General features: G+C 39.7%; 2 protein-coding genes and 1 long non-coding RNA gene across 12 annotated transcripts in view; 1 reads left to right on the top strand and 2 right to left on the bottom strand.

The window, feature by feature from the left end:
* MCM9 (minichromosome maintenance 9 homologous recombination repair factor) overlaps positions 1–10,076 on the bottom strand; it is a 65,691-nt gene extending 55,615 nt beyond the window's left edge. For both annotated transcript variants that reach the window (XR_013928490.1, XM_080389510.1), the window contains exons 1-4: positions 9,283–10,076; positions 5,088–5,404; positions 3,017–3,098; positions 1,349–1,549 (exon numbers count right to left, since the gene is read on the bottom strand). Coding sequence is in view for 1 of the 2 variants with exons in the window: in XM_080389510.1 (XP_080245636.1) it covers positions 1,349–1,549; positions 3,017–3,098; positions 5,088–5,404; positions 9,283–9,592 (910 nt within the window). In the remaining variant the exon portion in view is untranslated. The remainder of the gene's footprint in view (positions 1–1,348; positions 1,550–3,016; positions 3,099–5,087; positions 5,405–9,282) is intronic.
* Positions 10,077–12,479: 2,403 nt separating this feature from the next.
* The window catches only part of FAM184A (family with sequence similarity 184 member A), an 81,676-nt gene continuing 66,601 nt past the window's right edge, over positions 12,480–27,554 (bottom strand). Inside the window, exons 15-18 of one of the 9 annotated variants that reach the window (XM_080389514.1) lie at positions 25,228–25,345; positions 24,413–24,517; positions 20,632–20,834; positions 12,490–18,915 (exon numbers count right to left, since the gene is read on the bottom strand). In XM_080389514.1, the coding sequence (XP_080245640.1) occupies positions 18,834–18,915; positions 20,632–20,834; positions 24,413–24,517; positions 25,228–25,345 (508 nt within the window). In that variant the 3' untranslated portion in view covers positions 12,490–18,833. Of the gene's footprint in view, positions 18,916–20,631; positions 20,835–24,412; positions 24,518–25,227; positions 25,346–27,554 lie in introns of all 9 variants that reach the window. The other 8 variants (XM_080389511.1, XM_080389515.1, XM_080389512.1 and 5 more) reach the window with 8 other exon arrangements.
* LOC308064700 lies at positions 24,527–26,423 on the top strand. Its single transcript, XR_013928495.1, has 2 exons — positions 24,527–24,998; positions 25,828–26,423. It is a non-coding gene; the product is annotated as an uncharacterized lncRNA (long non-coding RNA).

The raw sequence follows: 27,554 nt of genomic DNA, 5'->3' as shown, positions 1-27,554 counted from the left end.
TCTCAGAGGCCTACCATGGCAGAATTTCTCAGGACACCAAATACCCAGCATAAGGAATTGACTGACTTAAAATGCAGTAGTAACTATCATTATCTATTGAAAAAGACTAAATGTATACACATCCTGTTGTGAAATGGCCTATACCTTAGACCCCTTAGCCAAATTTGATCTCTGCCCTCAATTTCAACTCAAATTCAGATGAACAGCCTGAAACAGTCATCTTGGGCAGTCACAGTGCTTCTAATTTCCACCTCAATTTTCTTGTAGCCACTTCCTATTAATTTATTTATTCTCAATGGGTAATAATGCATAAAACCACATCGTTTTCTGCAGGCTTACAAAAATTGTTCTGAGAATGAAAGATTAAATGGGACCTTCAAAGAGGTTTCTGAATTACTTTCTGAACAGTTCTAACCAGGGTGATAAGAAATTTTCTCAATCCAAACAGCAGGAGGCTAGCCGTTAAATTGCTTCCCAGGAAATGCAGTTCTGAAGAATCTTTGTCATTGACAATATCTGCAATTTCTTATATGAGTGCACTAATTTTTAAGCTGACATGGGGAACACCCCCACCTGCTTGTCTTTCAAAAAGAAAGACCAAGCCCTTTTCGGGGTTCTAAAAGCCTGAGACAGCTCAGTGACAGAGATCCTAAAGAGTCCATTGAGCTTCCACGCGGTCCTGGAGAAGGCACTCATTATGTAGAGGGACACAGTTCCAGACACAACTCCTGCTAATTCCTAGGTGGTTGACTGCAGACCATGGCAAGTTTAAGAGCCAACGGACTAAACACTCTGGCTGTTCTGGAAGCCACTGTGAATTGGGAGATTCTCTCCATAATTGATAGGAGGCTCCACAGCACCTAAATCAAGGGTGTAGGCATCCAAGAGTCAGGTTAAAGATGAGATGCGCTAAGCTCTGTGGTAGAGATTCACAGCTTAATTTGGCATGCAGAGATAGTGAGTTAGATCTCTCGCCCCAGAGTCAACAGCTATGTAGACTAAAAGCAATCTTTTGCACACTATTTCTTCTAAGAGGTATGCTTCTTCTTTCTTGATTATAAAACGCTTTTCTTTTTCCCCATGATACTTACATTATTTCTCATCTCTTGTTAATAAATGTTCCACAAAACACTTGACTAGAAAGCTCAAAAGAAGGAAGATCAATGCAGTACATTTGGTACTTTTTTTCTCAGTGAAGTAAATAGTGAAGTAAAAATTCCATATACCTGTACTGTAAAAAAAATGGACGAATGGATGGTGGGATAGGGTAATGGGGGAAAAATGTGTTCAGTCCTCATTTTGTTTTTATCCGATCATGTGTCCTACTTAAAAACTTTCAACTACTAACCTGCTAAGGGATCATTCCTGTGTCTTTCCCAGAAGTCTTCAAATTCCTTGCGGACTTCTTCATCAATTACAACTCCTGATAGCTGCTCATTGTTTACTCTAACATAGTTGGCTTTCAAAACAAGCTCCAAGTCACAGCGTGCACCCTCATGGAAAGGCTTCCACCTCTGCATTACAACTCCATACACTGTGATGTCATCTCCTAGAGTTAATAACAAAAATTAGTAAAATAACATCTGACTTGAGGTAGCAGACATGTCAGTCAGCTGTAATGCATAATAATGCAATTGAGAGCCTGTGTTACAGTTAATAAGGTTAAAAACTCCAACAACAAAAAGCAAATCTCCTGCAGTTACTGGAAGTCTAAAACAAACATTGGGTAGATTGCTTATATCTATGGCAGGTAGTTGCTATGTCTTTCTACTGCTTTAAGGTAGGTGAATTCTTCAAAGGTATACCTCTGCTTGTTTCCTCTTTTAGACATGAGGAGTTAATGGTAGACTGTAGAAGCTCTTCTTTCAATTAGATTTATGTACTGGTTTTGGCTGAGGTAGAGTTAATTTTCTTCATAGTATCTAGTATGAGGCTGTGTTTTGGATTTGTGATGAAAACAGTGCTGATAATACAGGGATGTTTTAGCTATTGCTGAGCGGTGCTTGCACTGAGCCAAGGCCTCTTTTGCTTCTCACCCCACCCCACCAGCGAGGAGGCTGGGGGTGCACAAGTAGTTGGGAGGGGAAAGAGCTCGGACAGCTGACCCCAACTGACCAACTTGCATATAAAGCTGGGGGAAGAAGGCAAGGGGGCACATTCAGAGTGATGGCATTTGTCTTCCCAAGTAACCATTACACATGACAGAGCCCTGCTTTCCTGGAGATGGCTGAACACCTGCTTGCTGATGGGATTTGCTTTGCTTGGTTGCATGGCTTTTGCTTTACCTTTATCTCAACCCATGAGTTTTCTCATTTTAACTCTTCCAGTTCTCTCCTCCATCGCATCAGGCAAGAATGAGCGAGTGGCTGTGTGGGACTTAGTTGCCAGCTGGGGTTAAACCATGACAACTTATTATATAAAAAATTTAGTCAAAACTTATTTGACTTCTGGTAATTTTTGATATGGATTCCAGAATCACTCATTAACATTCTGGCCATAGTGTTTTTCTGAGAAACTATGAACCAGAAATTAATTTCCTGTGGGGATGTGCCTATGTGGGAATTTTTAGTCCATTCTTTATACATATTCCTGCCAGTTTGCTTTGTTTTTGAATGCCAAGTAGCCTTTTCCTGCAGCACTCCTTAGACAGGACGGCAGGTTACCTAGCTCTCCAAACCTACAAAGGTGCACCACACAATAGCGTGGACCAATTTCCTCAAGAGATTTGGTGTTCCCACACTAACTAGATTTAAGATACTTTCTGTATGTCACAACATATTAATTATTGAAACTGATCTGTCAAACAGTCAAGATGTAACATTGGGATGTATGACACTTTCCAGAATAGTCTTCGACTGCCATTCTAATGTCCAAGCTGAAACAACATCATGACAGATAAACATATCCCATTCAACAAGCCCTCAGCACTGACAGCCTACTTGGCAAAGGTTCATCTCAAATGGAAAAATAAAAATACTTCTGGTACAAACGTATGTGATACATGCTGTATCCTCACCAGACTTGCAACTGTCAACTAAATCATCTTCCAGAACAACCACCATGCAACGAGGGATGCTTCCAACAGACAGTCTTTGAACCTAGGAGACAGGAAGGAAAAACACTTCTTAAGAACAGAAGCACCTTTCAAATACCATTTTATAGCTGCTCTGGCTTAAGGACCTATATTCTTTCCCTGGAACTGAGGTCAGTCCTTGCTTTTTCTCACAAAACTTACACAGTAAGCATGCCACTGCTGCCATGAATTTAATAATGGAAGTTTAATGCTCATATTAATGGAAATGGGACTGGGTATTAAATTAGCTGAAGGTTCTCAATCCTAGGAGGTGCTGGGTGATTTCAACATCTTGCTGAAGAAAGCTCACTGAAAGGGGTCACTTGAAAGAGCTGTCTGTTTGGGGTTTTTTTTAATAATTCGAGATATTTTTTGATACTTCTTCAATATGCAAAGTTTACTTTGGGTACTGAAGCATGCCTGTGGGTTAGATAGCCCTTCAGTGAAGTATACACTGAAAGATTATTCTCTATATTTTTCTGGTATTTAACCATAATTTGACAGGTTGAGATATAAGTTTACGCCTAGGTGTCAAGGATTAAATCAACAACAGGAAAAAATAAATCCTACACAAACAGAGAAATGTATATTGACAAATATGCCAGTAACTCCTGTAATTCTTTTTATTTTCTCTGGGGCAAAGTCTATGCAATCTTGTCAGTCTATTTCCAACCAGCAATCTTTCCATTTACACTTAAAGCTTGCAGTAATTTTTAGAATATTCACTGCACAAGAATAACAATCAGAAGTACCTTTTCATTCTGCAGCACAGGTCATACATGCTAGAATTCTAGATTTATTCACGATCTAATGCCTTGGAAGGTCAATTCACCCTTGTGTATTATCTAAATGGCCACATGCAGTTCACATCATTGTCAGTACTGGTGGCACATACATAGTTACTTGCAGAGCTCAGTATGAAACATAAGTGAAATTCATTCCAGGTTTAACTTTACTGTGCTTAATAAGCCCATGCTGCTGAAAATCCTTCCTATCATAGAGATCTGCGTGTCACACAACAGAACAAAAAAATGTTACAGAAACCATGTCAGAAACTATCATGATATAATGTGAAACATGGGGCTTATTTCCTAGAAACAGTTTTATTCCCTTACTTTTTTGCTGTTCTGAACTTTTAAGAGCTTAATTTCTGTTTTCACACATCTTGCATGTAGATTGGCACCACTATCCTCTTAATTTATAAAATCAAAACCCTGAAACAACTGAAGATATCTTAGAAAATATTTATGAAAAAGACGGTGAACATATATATATAAGCACAGAAGTATTGCCTGCAATATACCCTACTTATTCTCAATTTTCGAACAATGTAGATTTTCCTGTGTCAGTTTTGTCTCAGTTATGTGCTACTGCAAAAAGATGCCCAATTGTTTCTTAGTCCTCTAGCTTAGCTGTACTTCCACCCAGGGCCACCTTCAGAAAAATAAGGAACACATATTCAGTAACTGTCAAATTCAATATTGGCTGAATGGAACAGACAACTGCAGACACCATGTATTGACCATACTGCACCGCTACAGCTGGCCTTGGCCACCACTGGGCTACCTTTAATCCTCAAAAGCAGTGTTGAGTATCAGCATCACATACAGTAGGCGCTTAGCAAAACAAGGCACACCTGCTGTTGTAAGGCTTCAACATGGAGATTTCATCTATGCACTGAGCCGGAGTGTTCTGTATGATATTGAATGGAGTTACCTAATAATAGAAGTCTAGTGCCTGAATTTTTAACTCTTTGACCGGAGATCTCTGACCAAAATGCTGTATGGCTTCTTTTAGTCTTCTCAGGTATTTGTTTTAAACAACAGTAGAATCTGTAAAACTTTTCAACTTAGCTTGTAAAACTTACCAATACAAATGGGATAAACTTAACTGTGATATAAGCGTGAACAGTCTCACTAAAATTAGCAGTTACCTTATTTCAGCAAGAAATTAAGCTGAGACATCTATACCTTAATACCTTCCCCATTTTCTCCATCTCTTTTTTTGTTTTTACCTGTTCCTGAATTTTGATTTCTTGATAGTCTCTGCAGCAGGTAGGAGAAGAGCTAGTTCCAGAGAGACATGTGAACTTGGTTGAGTTGCAGCCCTCTTCGTTAAGACAGGCTGATGGACGACAGAATGAGTAGTACTGTTCAAAGTCAGCCCGGACGACAAACACGTGCTTGCACTTATTGCAGATATAACTCCGTTCAAACTCCAAAACTTTCACCAAACTGGTACGTATGACAGTCCCAGTAACAGACAAAAAGTGACCCACATCCCTGGTTTTAGGAATGTGCTCTCGAGTCAGCTCTGGGCAAACAGGCAAACCTGTTAAACAAAAATATGTGCAGCATAAGGCTATGTGTATAAAACATGGACTTACAATGCAGTTAAACAGAAAGACTAGAAAAAATACCAGGCGTATTAACAGTAGCCATTGTTATTACTGTTTCATAAATGTGATTCAACAATCCATCTGTTGTGCCATAAATCTCATTCACTGGCCTCAGATAGTGAAAATCATCAGATGCTGAGCACTAACAGAAAACGTTGCCATTTTACTTTCCTACTCCTGTCAAGGGCTGAATAGTCATGAACAGTTTCCATTTGTGGAAACAGATCCAAAAGTTCTCAGATGTAGTTATTAATTTAAATTCTTTTTTGGCTAATGCCATTTATTCTACAACTGATTTGTCTGGATTACAGTATTTTACTTATGCTACTTAATTGTGGTTCAATGTTATTCCCACAGTTAAACAAACGTAACTCCTAATCTTGTGTCAATTCTCAAGTCTAAGCAAATTTAAAATTCATTGCCTGTGAGCATTTGACCTTAAATCCACAGGGCACACCAGTAAACCTCAAGCACAAGGAAGATGGTATAAAAAGAATATAAAGGGGTTATGAACACAACCACAGCAAATTCACTTGCACATTCAAGTGAATAATGAAAGCACACTTTCCACTTTCTCTTCTTGAATTTCACCTCAATGGCCAGTTCTGAGGTGTACTGATCCTGCTCCAGTGTTCACCCACGTAGCCATCATTTAGCACCACAGCAGCTGAAATCCTCAGGAAGGCTAATCTACCTTAACAGCCTACAAAGTCTTTATAAAAATAAATGGTCTCTGAAATGCACACCTGAGGACAGCACCAAAATATTGCCTCTTCAGTAGTTAGCGTATGAACTACAAGATACTAATAATTATCAATTTAAAAGAAATTACCTGCTTTCAAAATAATTTCTTAGCTTTACTTCCAAAATAGAGCTAGAAAACAGATATGTAAAATAATAAATCTGCTGGAAAATGATGTTTCTAAGGGGACCAAAACTGACTGTGCATTTAGGTCAAATCTTCTTAGTAGCTTTGGCTGCTAAAAAAAAAAAAAAAAAGACATCATATATTTATTTCAGTGTTTTCAAACCAAATGCTTCATTTCAGACATACTGAAACATTCTATTTTGACCCTTTTAAGCAAAGTGTTTGATCTTTTGCTTAAAGAAAGTATTTTTAAATATTAAGATAATTTTAAAAGCTGAAAGAAAAAAGTAAAGTAGAAAGGAATCAAATAATCTGGAAAAGTAACAAATTGTTATGCAGAACTACAAACAAATTTTTCTGATTGGCTGTAACGAAACTGTTTACATATTCTACCAAACCTGTTGAAAATTCTTTTTCTCCCACAGGTTTGCATTTCTATTCAGCTCCGGCCAAAAAAAAGATATAAAAGCCATTACTTTTCCAACTGTTCTGGCATCTTTTTTTCCCAGCTCAGTATCGGTGCAACTCAACAATCTTTGCAAAATACATCTTACACTAGAGAGAGCTGCAGCACTGTTGTCAGGATGTATGATATGATCATCTCTGTGAATACTGAAGAGACAAGAGTCTGGATGGAGGAAAAAGCACCTTCATTCTGATTATATTAGACCGCTTGACAAACTAACTATCTGCCTCTTTGAATCAGCCTCACTCTATTAGTAACAGTGTGTAAAACTCTACTATTAGAAGCAGCCCAGCCATCAGAAACAGACACAGTGGTGCTCAGGCTAAATGGTAAGGAAGAAAAATTGTTTTAATGAATTTGTTGCAAAAGGATAAGTTATACAATCAAATTCCTACAATGCTAAAATTCAGATAAAGTACTTCATCTTTTACTTTCTTCAGTGAACGCAGGGTAATCATCCATTATTAAACACTGCACGTTCTCAATTCCTGAATCCTTTGAACTCCTAGATGCCCTGTCTGTATGGGTATGAGTGTGCTAAGATTGCATTCTTATACCTATCATAGGCAAAAACTCTTGTTCCTCACTTCAGTCCAAGTCTGACATGCAGATCCCCTTGGCTCCGTGCCAGGTAGTCACCTGCCGCTCCCACCAAGAAAAGTGCACCACCTTCTCTGCATTCCCGTTTGATGTGAGAATGGGAAGTGACACTCCGAGGTGAGAATCCTGAAGGTAATCAGAACCCCGCATCCACTTAAAAGGTAACAGTATCATGGGAAAATTTGGGTGGAAAAAAGCCTACAGATCATTTAGATCATTGCTTTTTTCCTTCAGCAGCCAGCCTTTTGGTTGTACAGGACATAAACCAAACTACATGGGCAGATGTTCTTTTGATCCAGCTGGACCACACCAGGATAACCACCCCTTGTTCTTCATCAGTTTCCCTCCAGTTCAATGACAGACTGATTTGTGAGTCTGCTGCCTACTTCCATCAATGATCAGTCAGACTTGCTTTTATCAGTTATTAAAGCTATGTGATCAAACATGGCTAATTTTGCCTGAAGTTGATGAAAGAATATTCAGACAAAACATCACTGTGAGAGGAATGGTCAGCTCCAGCAGCAGGCTGATAATAGGAGCAGGAATGTCTTAAAGACACCACCATTCATGCAGCGACCATCTGCCCCTTGCTGTACTCCAAATACTTCCCTGTAGCTTATGAAATAATCATACTTGGGAGAAAAAATAACTCTGTTTTCATATTGAAGGCCTGAATGATGCAAATGCATCCTAGAACACTAGGGGGAAAGTTTAAATTCACTCCTTCTTTTATAGGTACAGGGAAATGCTCAACATTTCAAATTTTATTACAGCACTGAGGCCATCCTTTTACATCACATACTCAGCAATTGTGTACAAGCTCCTTAACACCTGAATAGACAGCAAGCCTTTTTCTTTTTTTTTTTTTTTTCCTACAAACCTTGAGAGAATAGCATTATGAGAGCCACAGGCTAATTATATTTCTGAGGTACGTCTTTTAATGACAATATTCTTAACGAAACTTACTTACTGGGACAAAACACAGGCCTATTCAAGAACTGTGATTCTTCCAAGTTCAAGCTGCCAAAAGCCTGAATGGTCATATAGCACTCCAACATGGGGCAGGGGAGAAAAACAGAGGTCACCAGTTCTTGGATTTGCAGACTATTGCTCCAAATAGTTACAATCAGAAATGATCAGAAGGGACCGTGTCACCACTGATCCAGTTCCCTACAGCAGGCAAAGCAGGCTTTTTAACCCCTAAACTTGCACTCCACACCTACCACACCTCAAAGCTACTAAAAACTTCCTAATAATAAGGAACAATGGCCTAACAACTTGCAGTGAAAAAAAGGACAAACCTCTCTATTAACTATCATGCCTTCCAACAGTTCAAATACTTTTATAAAAATCAGTTAAGCATAACATTTGACAATTTCAGATGAAGTTGTTACAAGATAAAATTTAGATTTTGCCTCTTCTAGGACATGGCTGGAACAAGACCATGAGTCAACTGACACAGTAAGAAGAAAGTCAACCTGCAAGGAAATCTAGAAACTATGTATCGTACTCTAAAACTTTTTTTTTTTCTTTAGACCCTCTGGCTAGAAGAGAAATAACACGAGAGCTGCTGCTGATTTGAGGAGTCTTTTTGCTTGGGTGTAAGTCCTGATCCAGCAACTAATGCTAACTATTGCACAATCACTGTCAGGGATGGCCACAGCTTTTTTTTCCAGGTTGGTCTACACAATTCCATTTTCTGTTCTGTTTAATAAACACTAGCCATCCGCTACCAGTTCAAACACTAAAACTGCAAGAATTGAACCTGCTCCTTCCCATGACGCCCCAGTAGTTTGTTGCAGAGGGAAGAAATGCAGCAGTGCTGACTGGGAGATGTCTGCAGGGTGCCTCGCTGCCACCCCCACCCCGCCACTCACCTGAGACCCTGGCGTGGAGGTTCTGCTTCATGCTGAGCTGCGGGAGGGCCGTGGCAGCCTGCAGCGCTGCCAGGGCAGCCCGGCGCAGTGCGCTGTCGAAAATGGGGAGGACCTCACTGGGGAAGGCATTGAAATACTCCCCGATCTCCATGTTGGTCTCAAAGAGTGTCAAGGCGTCGACGACAACGGCATAGTGTGCCTCGCTGTCGGCCTCCCTCAGGATGCCCAGGATGTCATCCCTGTGGTGCTCCAGCACGTAGGACTCAAACACCTGTCCGATGAGGTTCACCTGATCCGTGCTCAGCACCATGTTGTGTCTATGTGCAGGCAGGTGAGGTAAAGGGGTTGGTTACAGCATGAGGTTTTCCGGTACGGCACACGCCTGTCAGAAAACTTATTTTTCACTCAGGAAAGCCCATGGCAGAGCCAGGCAACGCGTAGGGCGGGGCTGGCGAGGGCGCGGCAAATGGACTTGGGCCACGGCACCAGGTTACAAGGCGCCCCGGCCTGCCGGCCGCCCGGCGGGATGGCGGCCCCGCGCTCCCGCCGCCTGTCGCGGACGTCTCCCGCCAACCAACCGCCCGGCCCCGCCAGCCAATCAGCCCCGCCCTGCCTCCCGCCAGCCAATCAGCCCCGCCCCGTCTCCCGTCAGCCAGTCAGCCAGTCCCGCCCCGCCTCCCGCCAGCCAATCAGCCCCGCCCCGTCTCCCGTCAGCCAGTCAGCCAGTCCCGCCCCGCCTCCCGCCAGCCAATCAGCCCCGCCCCGTCTCCCGTCAGCCAGTCAGCCAGCCCCGCCCCGCCTCGCCTCCCGCCAGCCAGTCAGCCCCGCCCCGCCTCCCATCAGTCACTCAGTCGTGCCGCGCTGCCCAAGCCGCCCGGGCAGGCAGGGTGGCAGGGAGCGGGCGGGGCTCCTCTCCATCCTCCGTAAAGGCCAGAAAGTGGAAGTTTTGGCGGGGGATGAGGGGAGGCAGCAGCAGTTGGTCCCGCCTCACGCCACCCCTAGGCGGCGGCGGCGGCGGCGAGCGCGGAGCTCTCCGCTGCGCGGAGACAGGCTTCCCGCCGCCGCTGGCACGGCAAGTTTTGAACGCGGGCGGGCGCGGCGCTGCGCGGCGAGGCGGGGGTGGCCCGGGCCGGCAACGCGGTGCCTCGGCCGCCCGCCAGCCGGGAGCTGCCCCAGGCGTGTCCTGTACCGCTTCGCTTCCGGGCAGCTGGGGCTGCGAGTGCGATTCCAGCGCCCGCTCCGCCGGCCCCGCCGGAGCGTGTGTGCGGGGCCACCCCCGTACCCGCCGGGCGGAGGCGGGCAGCGTTCCGCGGCCGCCTCGCTCTCCCTCGGTACCTGCAGCACGGGCCGCCGCCGCAGCTCCCTCACCCGGCAGGAGAAGCCATCCCGTCCCCGCCCCCTCCGCGCCGCCCCGGGCCCGGCGGCTCCCGAGCGGGGCGGGGAGCGGCCGCGGAGCCGTCAGCCCTCGGGCCCGGGCGGGGGTTGAGGGTGGCGCTGCCGTCGGGCGCCTCAGCGGCGGTGTGGGGCCGCAGGGCCGCCGCGGCTGCCGGAGGGCCGCTCCTCGCAGGCGCAGCTGGGGGCGGCGGGCCCGGCTCCCTGCGGGGAGAGGGGGGCGCGCCCTGGGTACCCGGCTGCGCTGCCTCGGGAACAGAAGATACACCGACGAGTTCTTGGTTCGAGGGTGCTGCACGCTGTTGTTTGCCTAAATGTTACTGTGTCCCCGTGTACAACACGGGAGGATTGCAAGTGGAGGGCGGGGGTTTTCATACAGCCAGAAAATAGGGCTTGCTGGAGGCTCTAAAGCAGGGGTCCGCAAACTACGGCCCGCGGGCTGGATACGGCCCCCCAGGGTCCTCAATCCGGCCCCCGGTATTTACAGACCCCCCGCCCCCCCCCGCCGGGGGTTGGGGGGAAACCAAGCAGCCGCAGATGACTGCCTGCCACTGCATCCGCGCCGGCCCCCTGGTTAAAAAGCTTGAGGACCTCGACCTAAAGCTTTCACTTTTGCCCAGATTTATAGTGTGTTGAATAGTTTTGTTTCTGTAGTTCTTTTCTCTGAGCGTGTATTACAGCCCAGTGACATGCTTTAACTATTTGAAATATTTTCTCGTTAACTGTTGTTAATTCTGTTTCAAAATTGAATTCCAGCATAAGGAGTGAAACTAGATCCCAGTTTCTCCAGCAGTACACCTGTGTCTTTCCTCTTTACAGTGTGTTTGTGCTCTTCCAACAAGCGCTGTGCCTGTGTGTGGAATTCTGCCCCATTGAGTTCAGTGTAAGCAGACTGTCTTCTAAATTACTACATCTATTTTCTCAATATCGCTGATAATGTATTTTAATATCTTTCATCTATCTCTTCAAGTCCTGTGATATCCCAGAGAATAACTTAATGTCCACTTAAGTGTTGAAGGATCTTAAGACTATCTACTGAGCTTGTCGTTCTGAGGACACCCCACTGGTGGCTTGTATTAGTGATGAATTATTGATATGCAATCAGATAAAAAAATCACTGCCTAGGTAAGATCTTAACCAAAAAGTATACCATACTATCACCAAGGTATCAGAACTGTGCCAATAGTTGTATTATACAAAGATATCGGAAGAAATGTACAAAATTTTGGAGTTGTTGGAGGGGAAAATCAATGCTTTTTAAGCAGAAAAAATATCCTTTAGATCCCTTATTTTCAAGTTATGATGTATGGCTTCAATATGTAAAGAAACTGCCTTACCTGTCTTAATTAAACTAAGTTAATTAATTTGAATGTCTAATGTATTTTTCCCAATAATTTTTAAATATGTGATCTTAATGAATAAGAAAGCTACAGCAGTTACTTCACAACAGTTCACTATATTAACTCTCTCTTCATCCATGAGTTGATCGCGGGAACGTTCGGCCAGCAGAGAAGGGAAGAGTCTTGAACTGTTTGGGCAAAAATCTTGGGTGGAATGGAACTGCTGGTGCTTTAAATCGCAAATCACATTTCTCTGAATTGCTACTCCACAAGCTATTGGAAGAGGATTCCAGCATATGACTCTTGTCTGGTAAATCAGTGGGTAGAACTTCAGTTCTCTGTCCTGCATTGTTTGCAAATACAAGCTTTTTGTAGTATTTGTAGATGTTGCTTAAATTATCACCTGAAGGAAACAGTGTTTTCAATAGTCTGAGACTGCTTCAGGCAGTTATAAAGGGGTTAAAAAAATTCCTCTTTATGTTTCTAGAAGCAAAAACCATTTTGCTTTATAAAAGTGGCCTTATTCTAGCAAATTGAATGCATGTGGCTGTAAAAGCACTGCTGAGATCTGCACCTAATATATGAAGGTGAAAATTCAAAACTGTTCCTGGTAAAGGTTATCCTGGGTGGAGGGTCGGGCCAGCCCTGTCTCTGTGATATGCTTTCAGTGTCAGCTTCAGTCAGTTTATAGTGCTGTCTTGCAAGGTACAAAACCCGCCTGCTTTTTTCTAACAATGAGACAGCTATTTCTACACATTTATTAGATCAGCACAGTAACTTGGCTTCTAGTATGGCAGAGCTGTAATCTTTGATTTCCTGGAGATGTCTCTGTGCTTCCTCAGACTGTGCATTTTGTAGCCTAAACTAGAGCAACAGGATGAAAAAGAATGCAGTAGCCTGCAACTGGAGCAGCTAATTACAACTACAGAGCAAGTAACTGATATTGGTGCGTAAAGGATGGAATTAAGGTAGTGGTTCCTACAAGAGTAAAACTAATGTATCATTTTATTATTATCTAATAATAACTAGTAACACTTATGTGCATAGCTGAGTAATAAATGTTTGCTCAAAAAGAAGTCATCAAAAATATTATGCCCGTTTGAAAATAAATGAGGTGGCCCCTTTTGAAATTGTTGTGCAAAGTAGGACAAGAAAACGTAATCGTCTGGAACAAGTGGATGGGCACAGTGTTGGCAGTTACCGGCCTGAAAAGCTCTCTTGTCCTGGGCTCAATGCTTTCCTGGTTTTCTCTGCTCTCCACTTTGGGCTCTCTTACATAAGCTGATATTACTCTGATTTCAGGTCACTTCTGATAGTGTTGTGTGGTTGTGAAGAAAAAGATGAAGGCTAATAACTCCTCTGTTTTTCAGTTTTACAGAACATTGCATGTGCCCTCAGTCAGGGAATGTCCCAGGGAAGTGTAAGCTCTGCTTGCCATTGCTGTGGTCCGGGTGGCTGGTAACATCCCGCTCCAGCGTGCAGCTGGGACGCTGCTGGCAAGGCTGTGCACGTGCTGAGAAGGGCTCGTGTATCCCACAGGTTAGGTAAAGGTGTAGGCCAAGTGGTGTGAATATGGTTGGGTGTTCACCTGACCCTAAAACTTGGGCTTCGGTCTCTACCCTAAAGAAATGTCAGTTGCCATCCATCACCTGGGCTGCCTGTGGTGTTTACAGTCTGAGGTGTGCTGGCTCTCCTTTGTGCCCAGCCATCACGCTGATGGTCTGTAACTGAAGTTAAACAGCTATAGTTCCAGGTAAAGACTCAGCTGCTCTCGAAACTCTTCTATCCATCTGTCAGGTTAAACATGGAAGACCTGTTAATTTCCAAGAGTACTCACTGTCATAATGAAGCCAGATTTTGGTAGTCATTATTGAATTACGCTTTTATTATCTCAAGCTTGGCTCTTCCTGTTCCCTAGCAACACTGCTATCAGTGCTGCTGGCAGCAGCTTCTTTGTTGTGTTCAGCCAGCTGTTTATTGTGAACAGGCCTCTATACCATGCTTAACTGAAAATAACTGAGTTGCCTCAGTAACAGGCAATTTATAAACTCATCCTTAGGGCTATGCAGGACTCCAGAGTGGATCAGTAATTCACCTACGAGGTGAACGAGGTCTGTCCCACCACCTAGGAACTTGCAGTGCAATTTGTACGGTCAACAAAGCTTGAGTCATCTAATTGTGTATGTGCTTCAGAATGATAAATATTAATGCAGTTCTGCAGTAAAAGAGCCCAACGTTAAGTCCAATAACAAGTTCTATTATGAACTTGAGTTCAGTGGTCAGGCATGACAAAAAGGAAAAGTTCTCATTCAGCTTGACTGCCTGGTTTTGTTACATGATCCCAGTACTATCCACAGGTACTTCCAATTACTGTAGCGTATCTAAAGAAATGGATGCTTATTTATGTGACCAAAATACTGTGCAAAGTAAGTTAGCTTTATAACTGCAAGCCGATTTCTGTAATTCATTGTACATGGAAATGAGTCATATTTCCATTGAAAGATTTTGCCAGGAAATGTATACATAAGTAAAACTGATGCGATGCCCAACATCCAAAAGTAGCTAAACAACGATATGACAAATTAGGGATTCACCTTCATTACAGTAGAAGAAGGTTTAGCATTTGCCTATGACGAACAGTAACAGTACTGTATTGGACTGCATTGAACATGCCAGGAAAAAAGCACCACAGCACCTGTAAGGAAAGGAAGTTGTATCTTTCAAAGCTGATACATTTTTTGCAAACATTGCTGTAACAAAAAATAAATCCAAGTCAAGCTAGGGTTCCTCACACACAAATTTAGGCATCTGAGGCACTTATGTTGTTGCTCTACAGTTTTCATGCAATCAAGAGAGAGAAGTGGGCTGCTTCACCCTTGAAGGGGAGGTTGAAGATCGCTCTTTTCTTAAGTGATGTGACTCATTTCCCTTCTAAGGGACGTAAATAACAGCAAAGGAGGAAAACTAGGGGTTTAATTTTGTCAATTCAGAATTAGTGAAATTTACCTGTGGATAGCACTGGGACCATGTAACAAAATTCACATATAGCTTAAAATAAACCTTAAACAAGCAAGGGATTTCTCTGGCATCATGGTCAGGTCTGACTTCTAATATTATGAGTGAAGTTTCCTGATACTCATTACGAATTCCTTATGTCCTATAGTTTTTAAATAGAGTTCCAGAGTAAGACTAAAACTGGAAAAAAAGTGAATGGCCATTAGTCAAAAGGTAATATTGGGATTTTCTAGCTATGACTACTGGAATAGTGTATGTGTTAACAATTTAGAGAAAAGAAAGGACCCCAGTTTTTTCCAGCTGCCACACCAGAAAGGCAAGTACTGCAACATCAGCTGTTGCTCAGAATCCCTCCAAGTTCAGTTACAGGAATGGAAGCATTTCCAACTCCCCAAGAGACTGCTGCTTTCAGTTTTGGAATGCAGCTCATCAAAGGAGGTCGTTTGTGGAGAGTTTTCTAATGTCAAGAAAGTTTAGATCCAGAGACTACCTACATCAAGAGTGAAAAAATTATATTCTGCTTTAAGAATGAAAGCAAAGATTCTTGCAGCAATACATAAAACATTTAGGAAGAAAAGATGATAGTATAGCCTAAAACCAACAAAAACCCACACCCAAAATATTCTACATTCTTCAGTTTTAGAATACATATTCTTAGTCTTTAAAGCGATCAAAGATTACAAATCTAAGACATTTAATTTAAATGTGTACATGTTAAAGGGAGAACTACTCAAACCAGTTAGAAAATACAGTTTTTTTTCTTCAAAAATAACAGATCATGAGAAAAACAGAATTGAAAATTTATTTAGACTAAATTAGTATGTTAAAAATTCTATAATATTGACCCATATAATTTATTGTCAGTACTTCTCATAGGACTAATATTTTCCTTGGAGTCTCAGGTAAATAGAGTACACAGATACTGAAGTAACTAAATAAAAATGCAGATGAGAGATGTCAATCTGATAAAGCTTTTTCTACATTCGCACAGATTGCAGCTTGGTTTTCACGCATTTGGGGGTGGTTTCCCCCCGAAGTATACCTTCTGGGTACAACTCCTACTGCGGAGAAAGCGCCATGCAGTTCTGGGGACGCAGTTGTTCCTTGTGCTGTGAGATGGTATCAGATGGGTCAGCTAGAGCATGTTTCTGCTCACCTGGAAAATTCACTGGCATTCGAACTCTTCTCACAGAAGTAAATGGAGCAATCTAGACTGAAGGGCCGAATCTGGCCTTAAGACTGGTTATTATGATGACATACTGATGAGATGCAGGATTCTTCTGCATTTTGTCCCTGTTATCCAGTATAGCCTGTTACCTCCTCCTTCCATAGGAAAACATAGTAAGGACTGAAACATTACATTCTTTATTGTTTGCTCTTTGACCTTTTATTGTTCTTTCTGAATAAAACTAAAGGGTTGGGGGAATTAGTTACACTAAGTGCTGATAATGAGATCTAATGTGTCAAGAGTGCAGAGAGCCGTAAGATTTTTGTAGTTGTAAATTTGTAAATAATACTATGCAACTTCACGCTAATTCTGTACCTTCTCACTCAGAGTTGTCTGTTGAGCTAGGAAAGACTGTGCATGTGTGAGCAGAGACGTTGCAGAACTCTCTGCACAACTGGACTCTAGCTTTTTCCAGAATAGCAGATACTGCAAAGATCAGGAACACAATGGCATTGTGATAATGCTAGTTTGTCTATTAATCCCAAGTGCCAGATACTAACTTTTTTAAGGAATATGTCTTACAGAGTACTCGGTGCCATTTGGTAGAAAATAGTTTTTTTCCTAGTTTGTTCTGGTTGGTTTTGGGCTTTTTTTTTGTATGGCTGTTTTTTGTTTTTAAGAGACTGATTTAGTAGTGGAACAGCTGTTCACTGTGGCAGACCTGGTAACCGAGTGCTTCTTAACTTCCTTCTGCCTTCTAAAAGACAAATGTCTACTAGCAAAAAACCAATGGACACACCTTTTACTGAAAAGGCAAAGTAAATGCAGATATTATGCTCTTTGGATTACTGTTTAGTTATTAATTCTATATGTAAAAATGTACAAAGGAAGCAGAGGATGGGAGAAAAAGGCTGAGCCCTTGCAAAGCATGCAAGAAAAAATACGCAACACTCACTTTAGAACATGATAACAAAATGAGCTAGTGTATTTTATTTTGGGTAACAGCCAAGAAATCTGACATTTTGCCCAATATGGCTTTCTTCTAAAATTAAAAAGTTGCATATACCTACAGTTGAGTCCACCAGCTACAGAAAATCTGCTGTGTACATCTTTAATCCATGGCAGCATCACAAGAATACAGCTTTCAGTGGAGTTTTCAAGCTGAATTATAAGATAGAAGTTTTAAAATGTTCATTTAGAAGATTTTGTATTGTTTATATGAAAACATACAAATTTTTCATTTTTACATATGCTACATATAAAACTTGTAATTAGCAAGTATATTCATCTGGGTATTTACCTTTGTGCATATAGCGAAAAAAGGATGTAGTTAGGGCTTCAGATGAAATATTAAAGTTCAAGACCTTTGTATATGCTAACTAAAACCTTATTCAAATAACTTTTAACATTTTTTTCCTGCTTTTAAAAGATAAGAGATTCAGCTTAAAAATACATTCATAAAACAAAGAGACAATTTTCTCCCTGAGACTACCAGTGTGAGTTACTTTGTGGTAATCTTTGAATGAAAAAATATAAAAAGGACAACAAGCTCTAGTTTTCTATATGCTGCAGCAAACTTCTCGAGCAACACTGGCATCAGAAAAGGTGTAGATGGAGAATCATGCTCACTGGCTGAAAAAACATTCTCAGGTATCGCTTTCAGAAGAAGAAAAAAATGTTAATGTAGACAAGGGAAGGTAATTAAGTTTTAATGAATGATCTGTATCTGTAGTATGTATAAATGGGAAAAAGTTGGGTGGTTGATGGTGTTTTTTTTCATTTCAGACATGAATTTTATCCAAAGCAGGACTATATGCTCAAAATGTAGATTATTGATTTATGTAGAGGTACTTAGTATAGTGTTCTAAATGTTTTGAACATTTGTTTTTGTTAATATTCATAAAAGAAATACATAACTTGTGGGAACAGTTTCTGCTTAAATCCCTTGATAAAATATTTGATTATAACTAGATGGCAAAGTCTCATGAGGAACAAGTAAGGAGTCAACCCCCCTCCCCAGTGAACAGCTCCTCATTTGTGGCTTTTTTCATCCTCTTGTCAAAAATCACTCTGCTCTGAAGGCTAGCAGCTACACCGGTTTTGATTGACTTCACATTCTTCCTTTTAATTTTTAGAAAGAAAAGGTTTTAAACTACAAAGTAACATAAATAGAACTGGGATGCATTAAACATATCCTGGCCAAATTGGAGAGAAAGTGAAATATATATACTTTTTCTTTCTACAGTTTAAATTTTATTTATAGTAACCATGCAATTACGTTATTTTTGGAGGAGAAGCCTTATCTGAAATCAAAGAAAACACATTTATAGGAAAAAGGGGGAAAGCATTATGTTTGTTCTACCAAAATTTATTATGTAGTAATTACAAAGTTTAAAGATTCTTCCATTTTAAATAAAAATAATAATTATAATTACACACATTATATTAGTACCATGTCAAGTGATTCCAACAAATATAACATGAAATACAGTGCAGTTTCAAATCAGAGAGACAAATACTTTCTCATTCACAGTGTTTGACAAATTACAGGAAAGCTTGTTCACATGAGGGTTTACTTAAGGTCATGCTCCTATAAACAGTCCACATCACGCTGTGCCACAAAAACAAATCATCTCTCAGAACGTGAAGTATCGGGCAAACCATTCCTGGCGTTGTGGATCTGGTGAAGCCACTGGTGAAGCATCAGTCTGAGGAGGGCTAAATTCACAGAAAGAAAAAAAACACAACACAATTATCCCACAACTACACAAGAATGTGAGGAGGAAAAAAATTGCAGGGAATATTCAGTAAAGAACACACTGTTTTCTATGGACCAATTATTAGTGTAACTCAGGACATGATTTAACATCTCCCTATAGAATCTGTGATCATCCACTCCATTGGAGAGCATCAGCAGCATGGACAAGTCAGTTCAGAAGCCACATTACAGGGTGGGCAAATAATATTTTGGAAAAGTTACTATAAAATTTCATAAACAGCTGTAGGTTTTCAGGAAGAATAAAAAGTTTTCTTAGAAAAGCGTGACTGTAGAAGGTCCTCTTTTAGCATCCTTTTCCTGTGGTAAAGTTAATTTTCAAAAATATGATGCGAGCATCATATTTGTAGACATGTGCTCACAAAGACTGGTTGGCAACTGAACAAAAATACACACTATTTTAATGACACCGATCACAAATATCACTTGCATTGTTGTTCATGCACACATTTTAAATATGCTAATATACTAGAAATAAAGAAACTGCTGCACTGCAAATAAGATTTGGTTCCCCCTTGAACACATAACATTCTCACAAAATGAGCAAGAGAGAATAATTTAAACTTATTTACACAATGAAGTCCCTTTATCAATTCAATTCAGTAATAAAATAATCCCTACTGTATTACCGCATAATACAGAGCACAAAACAATTTGGAATGGAAACTCCAGCATCACAGTTCATGAGTTCATGCACATGCGTGTTATAGGTATCTGAGCACACTCATGCACATCACATGCACAGGAAAAAAAAAAGCAAGATTACTTTTTTAAAAAAAAGATTATTTTCTTGAAATAGATTGTTTTCCCTATCTATTTTAGATTCTGTTATTTGTTTCCTTTTATAATTAGTAGTTGCTAGATACACGGTCTTTTGCATTAAGCTGAAAGAGCGTAAACAACCAACTGTGGAACTGGTTATTATACGTTGCTTTAAGTTGCCAACTTAGAAGTAAGAGATCAACACCTACTAAATAGAGAGTACAGCAGCACTTCAGTGCATTTAATATGTAGGTGTGTAAAGCAAAAGATTAAAATCCTGCCTCTAAAATGCAATGGCATTGAAGTTATTCAATTCACTATATTATTTTGTGAAGTACTTGAGACTTCAGTGCTGGTTTTGATTACTGGAAGCTCAGCATTAAGGATCCAAGCATGCACGTTTCCTGTTGCTGTAGTAAGGTTACTCCTATGAAACGATCTGATACAGGTGAGGAAAGGGGAAACACAAAACATTCACGTAGCACAGAGAATAGTTTTCTTACATAAAAACCATTATCACATAATACTGAATAAAAGAAATTCTGTGCTAGTATCAATTCCTAAATGACAATCAGTAAATAACACAGACATTTTAAACAATTGTTCATATATGTAAACAATTGGAAGCACATGAATTCTGTTAAAGTATCTAAAGAGGTTTTGAAAGTTCAAGACACGAAGAAGTGAGAATACTTCACATTTCAACAAGGTCTACAATAAAAAGGAATACTATAAAGAGGTTACAAATATAATGTAAAAATTAAGAATGGCACAAGAGTACTTGTACCTGTGAAAGGTTCATAAAGCAAGTGGGATTCAGCTCAGTAGGAATGCAAAATTTTCCTGAGTTAAGAAAAAAAAAAAAAAAAAAAAAAGATTGGTGAGGCAGTGCTCACCTCAAAAACGTCTTGGGCTCTTTGGGTGGCACTGGCTGTGGTAGTGGTTTGCTGCTGTTGAACTCAATATCGTGGATGGGTGAGTTAGGAATGGGGTCCAGGCGGTTGGGATGTCCATTGCCCACCACTCCGCTAGATTCCAGAGCACTTAGATTGGGGACACTCACAAACCTGTTTGTGGATTTATCGTTCTTCTTCTTTTGCTGCATTAAAAATAACAAATGTAAGGAAGGCTTCTTGCACCAGGACAGATGAGGACATTTGCAAATTTAAAAGTTTTATTGATGGCTGGTTTGGGTGGTTTTTTTTGAAGGAGAGCAATTGGGACATTTTTTACTATTGTAGTTTTATTATTTGCTTTGACCAGACCTGAACACCACAAATTTTCACAGAAAAATCAAATTTCTGATCAAGATGATTATGTTAATAAGACTTAGTTCAATAATCAATGAGTATATTATGAGAACTTCCAATACAGCATTTTGCTCTGTTTAAGACATTGGAGGTAGGAAATTTTCCACAAAACTGTCATTTAGTCTGTTAAACCTTTCATGTTTGCTTAAATATTTTTTTGATATCACTGAATGTCAAATGTAATTACAGCAAATTTCAATGATGAAAAAGTATCTCTCCAATAGGTTTCACCCCCTCACCGAGACACATTTTGGTAACTGGAACATGCAACCCAGAAAAGCAGCTACATTTCTTTTAAAGCAATTACAGCCTCATAGTTAGTAAGCATTATAGCAGTACTGCTAAGGATGAAAAGATTATTGTGTAGGAGTTAGTTACTTTCATAAGGAAAGGCCAAGCTTTTAATGCTAATACAGCTTACTGTTTCTAGACACCAGAGGGCACAACGGAACATTTTTCTTAGATAATCTCTATACTCCTACTGATAGTATTTCAAGGCACTCAAAAGTACTGAATAATTTTATTTTTATATCAGTATTATGCTCTCCATAACACATAACACAAAGAAATCTGTACTTATTCTCTCTGCTTTCCTAGATACTTTAATGTAGAAGGATGCTTCAAATAATTTTACAGCTTTTAAAAAGTAGTTGTGAGCCAGGATGCCAATGTGTATTTTCTGATTTCTATCAAATATTCCATGTCCAAAATAAAACATTAATATCTTAAAAGCCTTATTTCAAAAAACAGGATTTTAAAATTTCTGGATTAATTTATTCCCATGAATTATGTACTATTTGAATATATAATAAATACTTTGATTCAATTACACACATGCAACCCTAACAAAGCAGCTAGGAGAAAAACCCTTTAAGGTCTTGGGAACTACACAAATTTGAACTAAATAAGGTGAAAGACAAGTGGATTCTCATGTTGTTTCTATATATTTTCCCGCAGAATTCCACTTGAAACACAAGAGCTGCTCTATTCAAGGGTGGGCATGAGTTAAAACCGAGACAGACAAGAGTCCTGTTGTTTATTTGGACTCTTCTGTTTAGCTCCCTGCTAGCTTTGATTCCAGTGCCTGACCTCTCTAGGGCTGGGCGATGCAAATGCTACTAGTTGTAGCCCCACTGGTGGATGTGTTTGTCAAAATACAATCAAAAACCCTCAAAAATTTAACAGAAAACTATAATAGGAAAAAGTATCTTTTAAGCATCACAATGAAAGATCATTAGCAAAGGATTAAACTAAGGTTGTCCCATACACTTTACTACTTCTGTAGTAGCTGAAGAAGTAAGAAATAACATTATGGTAGGAAAAATAGTTTGGTCAAAGTAATCAGCTGTATGTAAAATACCACTGCAAGGTAATAAACACTGTAATTAAAATGGTGTGTTAAACACCCTGTAGTTAAAACATAGCTTCATAGGTGGCTCATTTCTGGAAAATGTGTATTATCCACGTAAGTGCTTAGAAGAATACTACAATTTATATCTTCTTGTCTATAAAACAATCTATACTTCTGAAGCAGTCAAATCTGGAGAGACAAAATTTTGTGTATCGTTTCCATGAAATTCATGCAAAGTATTAAGAAACTTCAGATGTAACAATGTAATACTAAACAGATCCATTGCATAAATTACAAGAAGCTGTAATACATACTGCAATGGCTGTAATTTTGCATTAATATGCAAAGCCTCTAGTAACTCATAAATTCTGTCTTTTTATTACAAAAAAAAAAAAAAAGGAGAATGAGATTTTCAGTTTCTTTACAATTCATTCTCCAATAACACTGTACGTGCTTTGACAAAATAAAGTAACATAGCCCACAACTCATGACATGAGAGATCAAAATGTTCTGGCATACAAGACAGTTTAAAAAGTCTAAACAGTTTTAAGTGATAGATGCATATTTATAAAAATATATGAATTATCACCATGGAAATCTGATGTTGAAGGACTTTTCCCAAACATTTCAGATTTCACACGAAACACAAGCTATATACACTCGATGGTTACATTTCACATCTTTATAAATAAGTTGTTCAGACAAGCTTCCAAAATTTTCAAACAACTTTTGTCACATAAAACCCAAGCATTCAAATTGTGTCTGGCAGTCCCAGTATTGTCTCTACTGGGCCTGAACTAAGTTCTTTTATGCAGTTATGCATAACATTTAGGCATCTTTTATATGATAAGCTTGTGAGAGCTGCCTGGGCTCCTGAAAAACAGCAGAATGTTGACAATTTGCAGCAGAGTTTGTGCAGAAGTGGGAAATATGCTAATCTGATGTGGAACTACAGTAAGGTTTAGCTAAAAACACAGCCTGATCTCAAATAATGGAGCCAGACCTCCTCGTAAACAATGGAGCCTGAACCTTGATCACTGAAGCTCCCGCGCATCTGAGCTGCTCGGGTTGTGCCCCTTGGGTTACCCTTTGCTTCAGAACCTTCCTGAGTTCTGCCTCTACAGCTGGGACAAATCTCTTCCCTTTCCGTGCAGATGAAATAACCTATGGCTTATCACAAGGAGGAAGCAAATGCCAGAGGACTCAGTCTTACACCTGAAGTGGTGAAAAGAAATGGAATTAAGGTACCCTACTGCAGTCTACTCACGTTCCTCGTGAAGAATGCTGCTTCCTTATGAAGTGACAGGGAGGCTACTACGCCTGCTTGTACAGTAGCTGCTGTACACTGGCTGCTATTCAGCCAGATGGAGAGATCTGGAAAAGGCTGCTGCTGAAGTATTTTCACTCGTATAGGTGGTGACAATGACTTAGAAGGCCAGAGACTGACTTCTGCCTCCTGCTCCCCCACAGTCTGTACCTGGTTTGTCACTCCACTTCTCCAGTATTACTGTCTGCCTCCATTCAGACTCATTCCATGCCTTTCTCATACTCCTCCTCTTCCCCTTTTTACCCTTATTCCCTTCCTTGAGTGTCCCCTCTTCCTCTATCTTTCTAATGCTCTTCCATCCTGGGCACCACCTGAAAAACGAAATTACCTTTGCACTTTCCAAAATAACCAAGAAAAATTATGAAACTAAAACTGGTTACAGGTGTCACTGTTCCCTATCATATGCTACAGTCCTGCCCTCTGTGGGAAGGAACTGTGTTTTATGTCATACATGTCTAGCAAACTACAGCAACAGTATTGGTGGATCTCTCAACAACACAAAGGAAACAAATCTACACAAAAATAAGCAGGGACAAATGGAAAACTATGTTTCTTGTTTCAAATGTGTCTTTTAAGAGTGATATATGTGTACATACAGACGCACACACACACACACACATATTTCTTCTTTTTACTATATCCTAAGTTTAGATTTCCTTCACTTTAGCAATGAAGTCCATGGAACATACCTTCACCAATGGATTAATAACACCAACATTAGGGCTTGCATTAAACATTTTGTTGTAGTTAGTCTCCCTGTTAACTAGCTCCAGCTGATAGAACTTTTTGTCCTCCTAAAAAGAAGAACAAATAGAAACCTCTTTTTATGCATTTTCAATCAGTTAGTGGCCAAATCTGCCTATAAAATGATGTCAAATAAATTTATATTTAAGTTTTAAAAGAAACTGGTAAATTCTTAAAGTTGCATTTAATATTTAATGTTGTATATATTATTATATATAATACGTTAAATCATTTGTATTTATGCAGTTTTATTGCAGTTTTATGCTTCTGAGAGTGAGCGTAGCCCTAATGGATTATGCACTGGGAAAGACTCAGTACGGTTAACCTCTGATCTCTGATTAATTTGAATATCCTCATTCCTTCTTGCTTCTGAATCAGGATCTAATCAAGACTAATGTGAGTCAGAGTATTGTGCTCTGAATTTGGGAAGCTCAGTGGATCAGGAAATTGGTCTTAGAAACCTTATAGAAGACATTGTGCCTTACACAGCTGGCTTATTCCAGGGCTGGAGAAAGGAGACATTTGATCAAGGTCATCATAAAATATTTTTTGTAATAATGCATTATGCTTGATTGTGCAAAACTCTCTGTATCTAATTAGTTTTACTATTAGGAATCATTGGAACCACAGGAATAATGTGTTAAAGAATATGAATAACATGCTAGCAGGACTGGTTCTTTACATACACTTCAAACACTTTGAATTAGATTAACTTTTGTATCTGTCATGATATTAAACCAAAAGAGCATAAAAGTCTTACAATCAGTTTCTTTATGAGTTGGTCCCGCTCTGCAATTAGGTCTTTCAGTTCTGAAATAAGTTGCAAGTCTTCTGGTCTTGATTCTCTGTTTTTATATTTTTCTTTCATTTCTTCTAAACTTTATAGGAAAGAAGAATATCCCCTTTAGCCTGATCCAGTATTAAATGATGACTGAATAAGTCACATATTTGATTAATACAAAAGAGAGCTCAGGGAGTAAAAATAGAAGATTACTTTCTTATCACCTTGAAGTGAATTATTTCTGTGTTATTATTCAGCTTTAGCCAGTTAAAAAAAAATTCAACAACAACCATAACCTTTGCTCCAGTAACTAATAATCTGGGCAAAATTCTAAAAACTTAACATCCTTCCTGTGCATGCAGTACTAGGTGTTTGAAAAAAGGCCTCTTGGAAGTCAGACTGAAAATAAGGCATTCAAAACCATAGCATGGACAAGGAGAATTACAGAAGACAGCTAAGATTGATTCTTACACAAAACATAGGGACTACATTGCATTATATTTAATATCAATGTTAAATTTTAAAAGTTGGCCGTTCACTTTCTTGATGAGCAAAACAGTATGATTTTTCTTTTTATAGATGACTACTCTGAATAAAGATGCATGCTTGTGATACTGGAGAAACTGGATAGACAGACAAGGTTGGCACCATCTTCCTCAGTTCAGGTGGAACATACTGGAACAAAGATATCCAAAACATTGAAGACTAATAGGTAACTAATTCCTCTCCACAAAAGCAACTTAGTACCATTAGAGGTGAAATAAAGGAATGAGCTGCAAAAGAAGAGCAATAACACTTGGATATTAGGTTATCTGATTAAGAGAAATGTAACAATTAATAAACTTTGAAAAAAAATAGGAGGAAATTTGAAATGCCTGGTGGGAAAGCATTAAAGGAGAGAAGTGAAATAAGCAACTGAGGCAAGAATTATACAAGGAACTGCATAAATAGCCTTGTTTCTTCTTAAATAACAAGTTTTGAAGACAGAGCTCTTTCAAATAACTGTCTCTTTGCAACATAAATATAATGCTCACGATATTAAATGTTGTTCCAAAGGAAACTACTACTACTACTTGTCTCACATATTTAGCCCTCGTGTAGGTTTGTGAATGGAGTTTCAGAACAGATTCAGGAAATTTAATAAATGTAATGAAAAAAAGAAATGAAAAAAAAAACCCCAAACCCAAATGAACCCTGAGAAAAATCTATGGATTTGAGGTATCTAAGTCAGCTCAAACTTAATTCCACAAGACACCTGGAAGTAGACAAAAGTTCTCACTTTAGATAACTATTTTTCCTTGAGAAGCAGCTATGGGATTTTTACTTTGAGTTGCATCTGAAAAAACAGTTCATATTAAATTATATTTATAACCTTCAAATAACCTGTGCCTGATCTGAGATTATATAATGTATTTACATAAAACATGAACAACATGACTGTTTTTATTTGCAGAAAAGGCCTTTGACTCAGCAGAACAGAAATATGCTCAGATGGCTTAATTTTTGTGTATACATTTTATGCTGGGTTAAGCTATTGTATACAGATCCCCAGAGTACAGTACATAATTACGCACAGCTGTCATTTTATTTTCAGATATTTCAGAGAACTGGGGTTTTTTCTATTTCAAAGAGATAATATATAATTTAAAGACTCTAGTTGTAGAGCCTAATTAATGATATCCACTCTCAATTACTGTAAGATAGATTCTCCATTTCATAAATGTTCACAAGGCCATGCTTTAGGTGAGGCTGAACCTGAAAACAGCTACTTAAGAAATAGCTGCATAAACCTCTTTGGTTTGATTCATTATTATTATTTTTTTACATAGTTGCCTCTTTTGACAGCTCCTTGCTTCTGTGTAAGCAGGGATGGGTAACGCATGGAAAGCCAGGTCGGGGCACCCTGGGCAATGTGTGCTCTCTTTAGGCCAGTGGCTGCTTCCTCACAGCTCTAAGTTGAACAAGAACCAGGAGCAGAGAACCAACTAAATTCAGAAAATTTCAGGACACTGAAAAACAAACAACTGCATGGGAGAAAAAGTTTGGGTAAACAGGTTCAAAACCTATTTCTGGTGGCTGCTCATAGGCATGTTTCTCGTACAAGATAAATGCAGTACAGAGGAGGTAGTTTACACCTGATTTAATGAATGGCCAGTTACCACATTTATCAGGGCACAAGAGTGTGCATGTAGACAATTACGAGGGAGTGAGAATTAGAATTTTATACCCATCTTACCTGAAGACAACTTCTGAGTGCTTATTATCAAGGAAGAATTAGATGCATTTGGGCTTTATCATCCATTTTT

Source organism: Falco punctatus (genome assembly GCF_963210335.1).
Source record: "Falco punctatus genome assembly, chromosome: 5".
Classification (NCBI taxonomy): domain Eukaryota; kingdom Metazoa; phylum Chordata; class Aves; order Falconiformes; family Falconidae; genus Falco; species Falco punctatus.
The sequence above is the reverse complement of the archived record's forward strand: the minus strand, read 5'-3'. Positions and strand labels throughout refer to the sequence as shown.